Genomic DNA, 16,312 nt, shown 5'->3' on the forward strand with positions numbered 1-16,312 from the left:
GAACTATCACATTGCACATTCTTACAGGGTCATGCATGATAAAAAAAAGGATAAGGGGCCTTCCAAGAGATATGACCAATACCTTATTGTCTGCAGAGCTTTTAGGTCTGCACTCATTGCACATCTCTTCAGAGGGCTGCAGCAGATGCTAGAACCACTGCCTGGACTGCAGGGCAGAGGAGAACAGAGCTTGAAATCTGTGAATTTATGTCAGTTCTGTTTGTCTGTGGTATTCTCACAGAGCAGCAGAGTTAGGCAAGGAATAATAATGTTTTGAAGTGGAGAGTGAAGACAGTTTTGCTCTTTTCTGATGCATCCAGAATCTTAAAAAAAAAAAAAAAAAAAAAAAAAAAAAAAAAAAAAGTCTTGGTTTCTCCTTTTTTTTTCTTTTTGTATTTTGTTAAGAATTCCTTTTAATACCCAGGTGACAACTTTATACTAGTCTTCTGTATCCTTGTCCCAAAATAGTGTTTGATGCCTTACTTTTCACTCTCAAATACATTTATTGCTTGTAATACTTGCATTGCCCTAAGGAACAGTGTCAGGAGTGGTGTGGGTCCCATTACACTGAGCACTGTGCATATGTGAAAGAGAGCAGTCAGTGCCTCACTGTTTAAAAACAGAATTTCCTCACATTTCTGGTGTCTTACCAGCAGACTAATAGGTTAATCTAAGTTTGCATTTACATCATCTTCATGTGACTGATGCATGTAGCTTTAATATCAGCTATCACTTCAATTTAATATTTCTTTCCAAATTGATAAGAAAATTCTGCTGGTAAAATGCTATTGCTAGTAGTGAGTAAGGACTAAAGACCTGGTAATGTTGTCTTTTCCAAGCTCTGACTTTGGATAGCTGTTGAAGAATAACATCAATATGAAACATGAATTGTTGCTTTCTAGCTATATAATAAGAGGCTCATGTCACTGTGTGGGATGGGAATGATTTTTATTTGCACGTATCCTGGACTGGGTATGACCCAAAAGATTCATTGGTATTATCTGGAATTGTGTAGAAGGTGCACTGGAAGTGGAAGCAGCAGGTAGAGGCCAAAATTCTTTCAGTCTTGGAAATGGTACAAAAAGGCAGAGGGAGAGGGAAAGGCCAGTCAGAAGAAAATGCCTGTCAACAGCTGAGAACACCAGATGGACATAATCTGTGGTCCTATTTTAAAAATGTCTAGTAAAAGTGAGAGGATTTTCAGACTTCGTTAGGCAGTTACATGTAAAATGTATGTGTTGCTCGCATATCATATGTGTATGTAATTTTACAGTCTCTTGAAGAGCTTTATAATTCTATAAATAGAAGACATATCTTTGGCTAAAGAGAGATTATGAATACAGGTCTGTTCGGCACTTTTGTGTGCCACAGAAATCTCCCCAGCTGCCCAATTACCATCCAAGCAGTCTTAATTTTAATTTATTTCCACTTCTTGGTATCTGAAGTAAAAGCCTCCCATTGTTAAATAGGTGCATATTCACTCTGAGAAATGTTTTCTGCTGCGGTTGCAGTTGGCACGTTCTTGATGTGGAGCACATCAAAGCTCTGTTGCTGACAGCTATTAAATATTTTCTCTGCAAACATGATTCACAAGAGTGAGCAATCTTGCTGAGTGTGATGCAGCCAGAGAAAGAAGGATATTAAAAAAAAAAAAAAAAGTGAAAAAGAAAGACTCAGAGAGGTGGGAGCCAGTCATTCACTAAGCAATTTCCTGATTAAAGAGGGTTTAGAGAAACTTGGCTAAGATCAAACTGACAACATAGTAAAACTCCAAAATGCCTACAGATTGTTTGTGCATGGGTGTACAGCTCTGAAAAACATTACTGTAAATATAACTCTGCCTAGAACAGAACTTTCATAATACCATCAGTTATAATTCTGGCTGGATCTGAGATTTGCATGTTGATATTGGGGAATGCATCAATCTTTTGTCTCCTTTAGAGACATTTTTGCTTTATGCAATCCAAATCAGCACTTTAATTTAGCGATTCAGAGGCTTGTTTTCTGACAAAACAAGATGATGAAGCTCGTTGTTCTACAGTTTAGCTAAGTCTTCATTTGAGATCAAAGTGGAGGGTTGGCTTGTTTTTCCACATGTTCCTTTCATTCCTTATTTGTATCAGACAAGCAACAGTTTTATTAGCAGCAGGAATCCTTATTAAAGTAACTTCTATTTTGTCATCTACACAATTCATTGTTTAGCAATTAATTTAGTGCTAGATGAAGATAAAAAGACAAACTGGGCACAGAGCGGCAGCCCACTTTAAACTTTATGAAATTTTCTTGATCAAACAAACTTCTCTGCTGCCTCCTCCAAGCCAGTTGCTTTTGACATGCTCCACTGCAGAAATTCGGATCTTGCTTGGCCAAGGAAAACATTGTTAAGCCAAATTTTTAACTTGAATGCATTCCTTCCATGGACCTAAATAGATGTCCTGTGAACATCTATTCCAACACAAAATATGCAAACAGATTATCATAATCAGCATATTTGCCCTGGAGCAGGAGAGGAAAATTCCTAACTTGGGCATGCTGAATTTTGAAACTTACTGTGGCTAGGTATGTAGCTCAATACAACCTCTGACTCCAGCACTTCTGAAAAAAAATGTCTGCAGTTTCCAAGGAAGGAATAAAAGATAAAAAATACAGTTTTGGAATGGAAGTGAAGCACCTTGCAGAACAATTCTCAGGTGTAAGTTATACAGCTTCATTATCCATAGTGGCCCATGCTCTGATTCAAGCATAAGTGAGTATTTTAAACTAAAAACCATGTTCACATTCACTTAGATAAAGTTTAGCTAAATATACCAAGGAGGATAAGGATGATTTTCACATAAAACTCACACATCTAAACTTTGTTACTTAAGAATGTTTATTAGATAAATGCCTAATCCATTTTCAAACATATGTCCTAGCTTCTGTACCACTGAGCATGCTATGAAACTTGTAGACATCATCTGTCATTACTGTCACTTTTCTTCGAAGTGCAATTAGTTACCAAAGAGAAGTGCGAATGTAGAGAGGAGTGAGAGTTGAAGTAGACATAGAGGGTGTGCTTCAAGGCCCTACCTGGAGCACTCTACTAAAACCTGAGTGCATTGGAAGAATAATCCTGCCTTAACTTGGTGTTGCTTACACCGTTAAATAGTGAACACCATATGTAGCTGAGGTAAAACAGGAGAGAAGCAAAACATCCAAGAAGGATTGAGCAAAACATTGCTCCAGACTAGCTTGTCCACAAGAGAGTGCTTCTCTGGGCTCCCAAAAGACTGGCAGAGGAATGTTGAAAAATACGTAAGACCCCTGGTATTACTGCTGCAAGGGATCCAAATTTCTTCATTGTCAGAACAATAATTTTTACTGTGAAAGTCAAAGTTTGTGCTTTTCCTATTGTTGAAGTAGATATACTTTCCTAACAAGGTTGGGAATATGCTGCTGAATGGGATAGTAAAGTAAAAATGCTGTGCCATTTTAGAAAACTGTTAGAGGGACTGGGAGTTTGAGTATAAAAAAAAAAACACAACTCTGCAAATTAAAAACTCAGTCACTTATCCAAAGCTAGTTGAGGCTGCTTGAACTATGCACTCTGCTGAATTAGGAATCATGAGATCACAGATTCTTTCCTTTATCTGGGATGGAAATTCCCCAAGAATATCTTTCTTTGTAGTGCTTGGGAATTTTTGAGTCATGTTTCAACCCGAAACTTGGGCATAAAAATAGAAGACATAGTGATGAAGGTGAGTGGCATTGTTTGGATCTTCAAACATAGGTCAGTTCAACTGAAGAGCCACTCACCATAGGCAAAGTGCTGTTAACTAGCTGAGGCTATTCATTTCTTAAAGCTCTTCCTAAATTATCTGCCTCTGCGTCAGCTTATGGCTTTTCAAATTTATGGGATATCCTTGTTAGAACTTTATTTCACTGCATCGTTCTTGATGTTACAAGTTCTTACTTTACCTGTAATTTCAGTTGTACCTTTCAGGATATGTTGGCTTATAAACAGCATTCATGCTAGTTTAATGAAGACTTTCTGTACCTTTTCAGAACATATTATCTCTGTCTTGTGCATAGTGTTTTGTAAAAGATTTTTTCTTCAGATTCTCCCTACGAAATGGTGCAGGTAGAGAAGGGGGCTGATGAAGAAATACTTGCTGGGGAAAAAAGGCTATCGGTCCAGGTTACCTTTGTGTGTAGCGCATCCAGCTGATCCAACTTCTTTCTGACATGATATGAAACAAGCTTGTGAGACCTATATTATATAGGATCCATGCTGTCAGGATTTACTTGGCCTCCTGTTTCATCACAAGCTTGATTGTGAGGAGGGGAGAGAAGGCAAGCAGGTGAACTTACGGTCACTGAATATACCCTTTTTGAATTAGTGTTTGAACAAAAATCAATGTTTTTCTCAGTAATTGATACTATTTTTCCATCTTACTCCTTTGTCTTTTTTATTTTGAGTCTGAAATAGCCTTTAGCTACATACAGTACCAGTATGTTAAAACACCTCATTTCTATTATTTCATTTTGTCTGTGAACAGGAAGCCATTCTGGAGTCACATAAAAATTGGTTATTGTAGAGTATATGTTCATGGAACAAAAAGGACCAAAAATACATTCTGAAAACTGTTGAGCTTAATTCTGCTACATGCCCTGAAGTCACTGTGTGATGTGTGGGAAGGTACTTCGCTACATTTATGCAACAGAGGATTACAAACCTGGTGAATGTAAAATTCACCTAGAGGGAAGGCTTTTGCCTCGAGAAAGCCATGTATGTCATTGGCTGGTACTTTGTCAAATAAGATCTGCTTTTTCATTATTCTCTTCAAGTTTTAGGTGGGAAATTTTTGCAGATTGCTGTACCCACCACTGTAATGGGTTAAAACACCCACAACCAGCAACAGCATCATCATTCAATAAAAGTCAAAGCCTTGTCCTCTGCGACAGCCACTTCTCTCATTAGTTAAGATAAAGGACCAGTAAAATAAGCTTCTTCATTTTTATTTAAGAGGAAGATTATTAAAAGATTATTAAACGATTATTAAAAGATTATTTAAAAATTAAAAGATTGTCATCTTATAATTTTGTTTTATGTCTTTTCATAATCTTCATCATCGCAAGTTTTGCCTTTCAGAGATTATAGTGAGATTATACACAAACATCAAGAATATATACATGTGTTCAAATCAATCCCCTTTAAACAAATGTGGTTTCTTTCGCTTCACAAGGGAATTGGCATTTCTGATACAAAAGCTTGAACAAAGCTTAAGCTGTTAAATTTTAACAGGTAAAAGAAACATCCTCTGTCTTTAGAACTTCGCTTGCTTCCTGATATATCCAGCAAAATGCTGGAAAATTCAAAGATGCTGCTGGGATACCTGGCAGGATGTTATATTGTCCAGTAAACATGGCACAGCATATTACAAAAGAACTCTGAATTGCACTTCCTCAGGGGATCTTGGCTTCTTTTCATTTCTTTTCCTAATTCACTTGAATTTATGGAGTTTTTCATGCTGACATTTGAAGCTCGTGCTTTTGTTTATTCTCTCACAAGGCATGGATGAATGCGATAGGAGTAAAACATTTATTCTTGGAGATAAGAAGAGTGTTTGATAGGTAACTGACGTTGTATAGTAGATGGATAATGTTGGGCTGTCCAACTGAAACAGGTTCACACTGGGAAATACAGCCTCTAAAACCTTAGAGACAAAATAGTGACATGCTATTGGGTGTAGTTCCTGCAGATTTAGTTCTGATTCAACATCCTTGTCACTGTGGACATGTGCTACATTTCATCTTCTCTTATACATATGTCTTTCTATGTGTACAATGCTACTGTAGCATCTGCAGGAAAAGCATGGAGTTGAATGCTACATATTTCTCATTTAGAGACAGGACTGCTATTTGCTGTGCCAAACCAGGAGCTACTGTTTCAGAGGAAGAATTATTCCTCTGGCAGCCAGAAACAAAAAGAACTCAATAAACATGCATATCTGAAGAAGAGTTAAGTCTAAGCCTGCATCAAAGCATCCTAACTTACAAACACCCAGGAGCAGAAGAGTCACTTATAGATCAGACATATCTGTGCCTCATCCTTAGGACAGACTCAAAGTCAAAGCTATTATTCTGAGCTGCTTAATGTTGAAATGGCTGCGGGCCACTAAATGCCAGACTAAAACAGTATTGTCTCAAATGCACTTTCAGAGAGGCCTTATTGTTGCTGAATGGATCTAAACCCTGTCAGATCATAAAGCATTGTGGTCTGAGCTATATACAATGAAATGCCTTAAGAAGAACGAACTTAAAGAAAATCTTACCATAGTGGCCAATAGTAAAAGACATAAACTCAGTTTATTGCTAATGCTTGTAGTGGGAGATGAGACAAATTGTATCAGGAAGTCAAAAAAAAAAAAACAGAATAGATTTCAAGAAGCTGAGAGCTGTGACAATCTGAAAGGCTATATTGATAGGTAAGATTTGTCTACTAGAACATTATCAATTTATTACCTTATCAATTGCCTTAAAATGAATTCAAAGTGAATAAAAGAGAGGTAAGGAAGGGGGAAACTTTTGAAGAAATTTGGCAATTGTAATCCTTCAAGCACTTACATGTTCTGTGTAATTTTGCTTCAGTGAGTTGTCGTGTGGAAGTTGACAGAAATACATGTACAGGGTTGCCAGAACATGAAGCATCAGTACCTCAGCTATATTCTCAAACTTTATTTGCATTAAGGACATTAAACTCAGATACCAAAGAAGAACTTGCTCACTTGTTCCTTAAAACAATCAAAGTCTATTGTATGACTCAACTCTGCTTCCATTTCATTTCTGCAAGATACATAGCATACGCTGTCATGGCACAGTACGTGATGCTGAGTAGACTGAAGAGATGTAACAGCTATTTTTCAGTGCAGAAAAAGAGAGAAGAGATTATTAACAGTAATGTCATACAAGATTTAGAGAGCTGAATAGTCTTCTGGCTATGCCAACACATCCTTTTCAAGAGCCCCATCCATGTTTGACTATCTCATCTGTAGATTATCCTTTATTTCAAACAAGGATAAGGTGGAGAGGGAACAGGGGAGGGAATGATTGGAATGCCTCCTAACCAGGGACAAGAGCATCTGCATTCATTCAAAATATTCCTCACAGCCTTTTCTCCCTAAATATTGCCCATGTGCTTCCTTCCATTTCCCAGCTGAAAATCTTTTAGTTTTGGCTTATTTTGATCACCTGGGTCTATTTAGCTCAGCAAGAAGAGCTGCTTCCTAGTCATTTCCCTTGAAAAGTCTATATATTGTGGATGAAGAGGGGCCTTGGGGAGGCATTAAAAAGAAAGTAAGTATTTGTTGGTTATGGAGGTAGCATTTCACTGTGCCACCGTGGTTTGGCATACCTAAGGTTGCACAGCTCAAGTGCTAATTGCAGTTCTGCTGTTGCAGTACAGATCTCAGCACAGAGTGTCCTGTATTGTAAGCCTTTGGCTGTCCCACAAAATCCCTGTGTTTCTGTGGCATTGTGGCTCCTAGTACGCAAGAGAAGTAGATTAAAGCTATTTTGGGTGTTCTCACATGTATTGTAATTTTCCTTCCTAACTACAGATGAAGCGCAGGCTGAGAGGCCACTTCAGAATGCCTCTGCAGCTTGCCAGCTCGGCTCTGGTTAGTATAAATGGAAACTCTTCAAGGTGTCAGTGGCATATTTTGCAGATCCCTTGAGCTTTTATTTAAGGTCAGGTTTGTTTTCCTATTAAAACCCAAGCAAAATATTTGTTTTTATTAAGGAGCCTTGTAGTAAACTGAAAAACAGTCAGGCATTGTCTTTGGGAAAATGGTCGCTGCTTTTTCCAGCTTACTTTCTCTAAGAGTGGTTAATGATACGTACAAGGACTTTTATTCGCAGTATTCTGCAGCCCCATGCCTTTACAGTTAATCAGGGTTGCTCAGTTCTTCCATCTGGACCTGGAAGGTATAAAAGCCATCATCAAAGATAGTGGGATGCTTGCTGTATGAGGAAGGCTGTCTAGGTTGTTTCTTCCTTTGTTCCTGTTTCATGCCTTCTGGCAATGTGCAGGGTGAAGTGGTGAATTTCTGTCGGATGGATTACCCCAGTGAGTTTTACTCCTTTTCTTTGCTGTCATTTCTTGTCCAGAATGATCTAAGAAAACCAATGAATTTCCCTCTGGAATTGTTACACATTAATTATGGAGACAGGGATGGGAAGGGAAACATTTAAGAAACAATAATATAAATTTCCCCAGTGAACTTTTTCACAATGTAAATAGGAGAGGAGCTGATGCCTTCAGTCCAGAGATAAGTAGTTGGTTCATATGGGCGTTCAGTATTAACCGGTCTGCAGAGGGGTTTTAATGTCTCCTTCAGTGGGTCATGCCCCTCTGGGAAGTTTTCCTGCTGCTCCCAGCCACTGTGAGCCTCGGTGCTTAGAAAGCCTCTGAAGGTTTGTTGGAAGCTTCTATATAAAAATGTAGTGGCAAAAAGTTAAGAGGGAGATTAAATACTGCTTTCTCTGCAGGGTAATAGATTTTATGTTCTAATGATCCTTAGCATCTGTCCATTCCTTTTCTTGCAGTAATATGTTTTCTGGTAACTGATAGCTTATGTCCTGTCTCAGAGTTTTAGCCTTTCTGACTATGGAAAGGAGCATTTCCTTTCAATATTGTCTTGTGTCCTAGACATCCTGAGTAGAAGAGGTTATTCATTCACAATGCTTTAGCTTATTTCTAGAGCTAGTGAGATGCTGTTCTTAAATGAGAAAAGTTTAACTTGTTGATCTGGGGGCTTGGGTCAGGAAGGGGGCAGGCATAGCTCAAGTCCTAGGAAAAGAAGATGCCCTGGCTAATGCTGCAAGCTGCTGTATTAGCACCTTCTCACTTGCGTAGGCCTCTGTATGTATTTTTGTCTGTCTGTAAATTAGGAATTCCTTGGGGGCAGGGAAGCTGTGTCCATCCATCTGTTTATACAAGCATTCTCATTAGTATTTTAACACTCAGCCACTCAAATGCTGCCTGATCCCTGTCCCTCTCCCTTCGGAGTGGAGCTGAGGGGGCTTGCACGAGAACACATGCTGCTCTCAAGGTGGTGCAGCAGCTGCACTTTGTACACTGCCTCCCAGGACTCCTGCTAAGTAGCACTTACTCTGAACCCGGTGCAGACTTATTTTTTAGGGCACAGCTGTCACTGGTGTGCTATATATTCACCCAGTATACAGCTCTCCTCACAAAAGAGTGTAGTAAGAATTCTCTGTGGTGCATTCAAAGCAACATGTGATACTTCCAGCTAGCCCACTTGCCTTAAGCTGGGGATATTGGAAGTCAGATGTCTCCCTTGTAGGAAATTTTTGAGAGCTAAAAATCCACATCTCTGAAGCAGCGAGTGCTTCTGTGCTCTTCTGAGAGAGGTGAAATACGCTTTGCTTTTCAAGATGAAGTCTGTGCTTGGCGTGCTAAGGAAATGCTGTTAAAATTAGATCTTACTGTCAGCAGTATTCTGGCTTGTTTTTCTTGTTTTGTTTTAAATCAATTGGCAGATATTACAGCTATGCCGTAAATCTCTGGCAGACGTCTCACTGTAGCCCTAAAAGTCACTCGCAACACCTAGCATCCAAAGGCTGTGCTGTAACCTAGAGCAAGTGAGTAAGACCATTACAAAGGTTTTCTGAAATAGCTCTGTCTAGATTTAGTGATGTTTTAAGATAAAAGCATTAGTGGACAAAATGAAACTATATTTTACATTGGCAGTATTATATTTCTATATTCAGTATCGCTTTTTTAATTTTGTATTTAAAGGGAAGCTGGGTTACAAGCAAACTAGAATTGACTTTGTGACAATTGCGCCTGGATTTTCAGTCTAATTTTGAGGTAGAATTAACAATTCACGCTTCATTTTCTAAATATTTTTTTACAACTTTTTACATAGAAAATAATTTCTGAAGTTTTCACAAAGACAGATCTTCTCTGTCTGTGATTATTTAGTAAGTAAATAGTAGATGAGAGCTGAATTTTCAGGGTAAGGAGCATGCCAATAGATAAACACTTTGCATTCCATTCCTTTCTGCTGGATCTTTAAAAATGGGAACAAGATAGTCTTGAAAGTGCCTTGACACTTCAGATTTGGCTCTCCTGTATCTCCATATGTACACTGGTATTTTGTCCCCAGCAATTGCTGACTGTTCTCAATGGCCATTGTAACTGCACACTCTGGGTTCCCTTGAAAGTTTCTCAGATGGGCCTGTTAGCTTCTGTCTAAAATAGATTTATTTCTTGATTTTGATTGGGATACTTCATACAAATTAGAATTCTGGATTTTAACAGTGCTTCCTATGTAAAGCTGTAGGGAACCAGGTAATCTACACAACATATCTATTAGCCAGTGAGAAGACTGGGGAAAGAAGTAATCCTTTCCTGATGTTTTTACAATTGTGAATTATGGATAGAATAAATTGGATCCATCTTTAAAATTTGAAAGTCTTACATAGTACTGTTTATGCAGCTCTAATAAACTGAATTTTAGAGGGAAATTGACATCAGTGCTGCACTGGCTCTTGAAATGAGAATTGGAACAGTAGAGCTGTATGAAGAAATACAGTGCAGAATTTGTTACTGTCGTTATATGTAGCTGAAGAGATGACTATAAATCCCCTTCCTTTCATTTTCAGATAAAGGAATGCTGGCTGGTAAGCCATGATTCATGACCGTTTCCTTATTTTTCACAATTTTTCTGTAGCACTTCTGTAGCTCTTAGCCTCAGATAGGCCAATGCAATGGCCATAGTTCAAGTTCCAAATTTGCTTGGGAATATGTGCTTTATAGGTTCTTCTGATAAATACACGTTTCATTTTGGTAGTGTTTTCTAAAAGTATTAGGCAGAAAATATCCCACTAGGGTAAGTGAAACCAAGTCATTAGTATGACCATCTCCTCGCTCTTAATTTGACTCTAATTCTGTGTCAGTAGTAGTTACCCACTGTGTCTTTATTTTTAGATATAACATCTAAATTTTGGACTGGAAGAAGCAGAAATCAGAGAAACTGAGAGAGAAGTCAATGTATTTCACCCCGCCACACAACAATTCTGGCTTACAATCAGACACATCTCACTTTTATGCTCAGTGTACAGAAGGCACGAGAATTGTGGACTGCAGTCTTTGTTGTAGCATTTTAGATTATCCTTGTGTTGTTTATTGTTGTTGTTGTGCTTTTTTTGGTGTTTTTTTGTTTGTTTTAAGTGAGGAATGTAAGGAAGTGTGTACCAAAAAAATAAGACTACAGCTTATGTCTGTACCCTCTATATACTGAGTGCAGAGAACAGAGGACAAATCTGATGTACTCACTAAGATGTGGCTGAAGGTATGTGGGGACTCTTCTCTTTCAGTTGGTGTTCCCTAATGGAGCGAAGTTGCAGAGATGGCTGTAGTGAATCAGTGTCATACAGCTGCAGGCTGAGGGGGCTACATAAAATGAAGGTCAGGATACTGTCCTCTTGAAGAAGATGCATGCCACAAGGCATCTGGAGCTGACACGGAGCAATGCCATACTGAGCAACCAGAGTTTCTAAACTGTTGTCACAATAGTTGGGTTTGTAGTCAGAGCTTTGGGGCTTCTTATTTCTAAATGTGCTGGTGGTTTTTCTGGAGTGTCAAGTGCAACAGACTGATGAGATTATCTTGGGTATGTAGTGGTGTGTCTTGGTAATGGAGCTGTAAATGCATGTGGGTAAGGTTAAGAAGGATTACATGTATTTCCTATAAAGCTCACTACAAAAGAAGGAAAGCATGCCCAAGGCCCCTCACACACAACCATTTTCTGTCAGCTCAGGATAATGAATTAATTAGGGAAAAATGACTTTTAGGAGGAAAAAAAAAAAAAAAATCATGCTGCAGATAGTGACTTCTTAGTTTTCCAATTCTAGTGTCTCTATATACTACTCCAATATAAGTAATGATAATTATCCCCTTGAGGAGGAGAAAATATGTGGTAAGAGAACCACTACACTCGATTTAACTTCTTGACATGTAAATAATGACAAGCAGACATTGTCCTGGACCTTTTCAGAAATGTGAGTTAAGTGAGTTTGTTTAATTTTCATACAATAATAGCTGCAGCAATAGCAGTAGTTGGGGGAAATCTCCCATTATAATTCAGGACAGGTTCTGTAGAAGTGCTTTGCGTGCAGAATGACTTACACTGATGAGAACTTTTCTTTTTCTTCTCTTCTCCCACATAGATCACCCCTGGCAGCAAGGCAGCACAGTCACAGATGAACCAAGGGGACCTTGTGGTAGCCATTGATGGAGTCAACACTGACAGCATGACCCACTTAGAGGCTCAGAACAAGATCAAGTCTGCCAACTATAACCTGAGCCTCACTCTTCAGAAGTAAGTTGATTTAAGTTAAAATTCTTGCTTTCTGAAGGGCTTTCTGTGAAACTCATGACTAAAGGATATGTGCTTCGTCTTTGCTTGTTAGATTTATTTGAAGCAGGCACAGTTAAAATCTGCTGTGATTCTTGTAGAAGTTGGTGTGGCTTTTTATAGGTATCGATATGGTTGATACGCTATGTGAATGTTTCTGTATTGAATTTAGCCCATTGAATGCAGGTGTATTTCCTGTGAATTCAGGCTCTTGTTAAAAAGTAAGTCCAACAGTGATGTTTCTTTTTCAAATTCCCATGTGGGCAACATGCAATTTTGTTTGGTCATTTATGAGTGACTGTTCTAGAAACAGCCATCATATCACAAGTGTTCTGATCCAATGGGGGGAACCTGTCACCCCCAGAGTGCATGCTCACAGCAGGCTGAGAATCTTTGTTCATGGTTTAGCACCTGTGAGATTGGAAGTCACAGAATCCCTTCACATAACAGATCTCTTAACTTTTCCAGGTTAATATTGCTTCTGTTTTAGAAAACTTGCTCTCAAGTCAGATAAGCTTGCACTGAGATGTTCTGTAATAGTTGCATTAACATTTACAGCTCCGTTACAGTACGAAGCAAAGTAACTGCCATTTTTATTGCCTTGTTGAGGAGGTAATTTTTACATAGGCTGGGCAAAGACTGACATAGAAAGTGGTAATTAAAAAAATTGTAATGGGGAAATAAAATTCCTGAGAACATACCAGAAAATCTTATATCGATACAGAGTTGAGCTACGTAGCATCAAGAACAGGCTAACACCTAAGGGACACAGAGCTTTAGCTCTTAGGTTTCCAAGACACAGAATCACAGAATTTCTAGGTTGGAAGAGACCTCAAGATTGAGTCCAACCTCTGACCTAATGCTAACAGTCCCCACTTAGCAGGATACTCTAAAGAAAGATGTATGGCTGAATTTCCCACATGGTTTTGTAATTTTCAAGTTTGTCTTTAAGTGGATGCTCCAGGTAATAAGTACATAAAGTGAAAAGATGCTAACAAATTAGCAACATATTTGTTAACTTTTGTGAGAACACTGGGAAGATCTATATATTCCCCAGAAAAGAGCTTAAAATAGAGCTTTCCACTTTTCAAATGTTTCAGACTTTCTCAGAGTTTTCTTTGAGGTTGTGGTCTAGCTATTTCAAGAAATGCCAGGAAGATAGAGAGATGCCTAGACTGATTTCTACCACCTCATATGATGTGCAAGTGTCTCTCTAAGGTGCTTAGGCAAGATTTTCTGCTAAAATAAAACGATCAGGAGCCTGATCCTAAACTTACTGAAATGGGCTTTATATCACAAGCCAGTTTAAAAATGCTCTCTTAAAATTATTGTGGCATGGAAATACTTGAGGATGATGGGGCACTATCTTGGAAGCATGTAGTTGAATCGTCATCGTGTGGCCAACTCCAGCATTTTTATACTCTAATGTATACTTTATTTTATACTCTAATTTTTATATTCTAATGAATGTTAATGATAAAGAGATATGTATGACATCTTTTTTTAAGAAATGATTTAAATTGTTTTTAGTTATTTGGAAGTTAAGGAAAACCCTTTGTGATATCTAGAACATCTGTTTGATTTCTATTGGATCATTGTGTTTTATATTGAGACAAAATTTTTCAACACAAAATTTTATGAAAATTGCATTCGTGAGCAGAAGAATAGTTAACACAAAAAATATTGGATAGGTCGCAAGTGACTGTAATTTTCAACCACAGAAAGATCAAAAGGACAAAATCAAAACCTTCTGTGACCTGGTTACCAGGAAAAAAGTTTTTTTCTAATTTTTGAAATAGCTTGCAGCAATGGAGCTGGAGTGGATTGTACTACTACTATGGAAAACAAAAGCTAGTTTCTGTACATGCTATAGAGATGGGGACACTAAATTATCTAATATGCGTAGAAGTTTGGAAATGGAAATCCTTTCAAATGGAAAGTCATATATGCAAATTAGGAATTGATTGCTGTGATAGGAAAATTTAAGCCCTACTTTCTGATGATCTTGGGCATTAATGTGAAGTAGTCTTATTGCTCTACAAAACACTTTTCAAGATCATGGAATGCCTTACCAGGCCATCTGTGGCTTGTTTCCGCTGTTGCAGCACTAAAGTCACAGGGAACTCGCTTGTTTAGTCTATAATGCCAAGAGGAAGCAGTGGAACAGGAAATCTAGATGTAAGCACTCTGAGACCAAAAGCTTTTTATTTTTCTAATAGCTATTGGCTCTCAAGAGTGATGGCCTTTTCCTTTATTGATCCTGACCAAGAAGGTTTCATGAGCGTTGTTTATAACCTGACAGTTCAGACACCGTTTGCTGCTACTCACTTTTATTATCACACTTAAATTCCCTGTGGAGTTTCTTTTTCAGGGTGGGGGACTGGTTATTTTTTATTTGGTTGTCAAGAAAAGCGTACGCGGTGTCAGCACTTGTGCAGGACATAGAACTGCAAGACATCAAATATAGCAGAGGGGAAGCAATAAGACTGCCCATCCATACTTTTCTGCACAAACAATGAGAATCTGCACTTCTCTGAGTACACAAACAGTGTTTCTTCAAGTACTGTCAATCTGCACTGTTCAGTGTAGCTAACATAGCTCTTCAATGAGTGCTTGGTGTGCAGTGCTGGCCAGCGCTCAATTGTCCATGTTTGTCATATAGATATCCCATTATGGGATATCTATAGGAAGTTATGGGTGTCAAGTGTTTTCTGACCACTTCCTTCCTTAAACTCACTGTTAAATTTACCTTTCATCACCTCATCCTTGCTATGGTTTCACATGAACCTTCACAAAACATGACAACAAAACATGAATGGAGGTCTTGCCAACTCTGCCAGAGGTTTGATCAGGCAGTCAGAACTTGACTTGTTACTGGCCTTTGAGTGAAATGCTGCCTTTTCCTGACTGCTTGTTTTCGATTTCTGGATACCTAGTTCTCAAACTTGCAGTGTCCTTCCCTGTGCTGCTATTGGGAAGTTAAAAGACACAGAGAGGCAAGTGGTGTGGTAAGGAATTGAAGTATTTGGACTGTTCTTAGAGGAAGAGAGGCCAGGCCAGCTCTGCTTCCTCAGTTTAGAAAACAAAAGGATATATCTAGCAAGTGAATTCTCTTTCTCTGCAGGACAGAGAGCAGCAGTGAGGGAAAGTTCCTTGACACTGAGCACTGTTACACAGTAGAGCTCCATGAGGTACAATAATATTCAGGCAAACAATAATGTTGGTGTTCTAAAACATTACGTACTTACACAGCTGCAGTGAATTCATTCTTCAGTGGCAGGGGGTTTGGAAGGAGATGATCTCTAAGTTCCCTTCCAACCCAGACTGTTGTGTGATTCCTTCGATACCCATATTACTCAGGACATACTGAATGCGATAGTGCTAGCTCTGCAAGACAATGCTGTGGAAGGCTATGATCATACTCTGTGATGAACTCTGGTGGAAAAAGAGATTGGTTTTAATCCTTTTGTGCCTTACTGGAGTTTAGTTCTCAGTCATTTTTCAGTATCAGTTTCTAATCGGTTACTTGAGCTACACAGCTGCCCTGAGGCATTTTTGTTCTGGGCCAGTCAAAGTTCATCTTTAACAAGATGTCTGTTCCACAGAGACTAGACCATCTGCTTATTGTCCTCCAGCATTCATTTCACAGGTGAAAAATGAGATGCATGCAAAATCTATTTTTATTTGCTACAAATAGGTTTCTTTTTTAAATTCACAGTAAATGCAATGCATGAGTGCAGTATTATTTGTCAACACATTTCACTGGAGCATCCACAACATTCATTTGATCTTAACTCAAGGAATCTGATCAGCCTCCTTGGAAAAGATTCACCAAATGTACTGACTTAGTTTTGGAAAGTGCTGTAATATGAGTGTGTCTCATTCTG

At 38.5% G+C, this 16,312-nt stretch overlaps 1 protein-coding gene across 23 annotated transcripts in view; it reads left to right on the top strand.

Moving 5' to 3' along the window:
* LDB3 (LIM domain binding 3) overlaps window positions 1-16,312 on the top strand; it is a 121,431-nt gene that overhangs the window by 23,445 nt on the left and 81,674 nt on the right. For all 23 annotated transcript variants that reach the window (XR_011810346.1, XM_038181044.2, XM_038181040.2 and 20 more), the window contains one exon: window positions 12,238-12,389. Coding sequence is in view for 22 of the 23 variants with exons in the window: in XM_038181044.2 (XP_038036972.1) it covers window positions 12,238-12,389 (152 nt within the window). In the remaining variant the exon portion in view is untranslated. The remainder of the gene's footprint in view (window positions 1-12,237; window positions 12,390-16,312) is intronic.

Source organism: Anas platyrhynchos, chromosome 6 (genome assembly GCF_047663525.1).
Source record: "Anas platyrhynchos isolate ZD024472 breed Pekin duck chromosome 6, IASCAAS_PekinDuck_T2T, whole genome shotgun sequence".
NCBI lineage: Eukaryota > Metazoa > Chordata > Aves > Anseriformes > Anatidae > Anas > Anas platyrhynchos.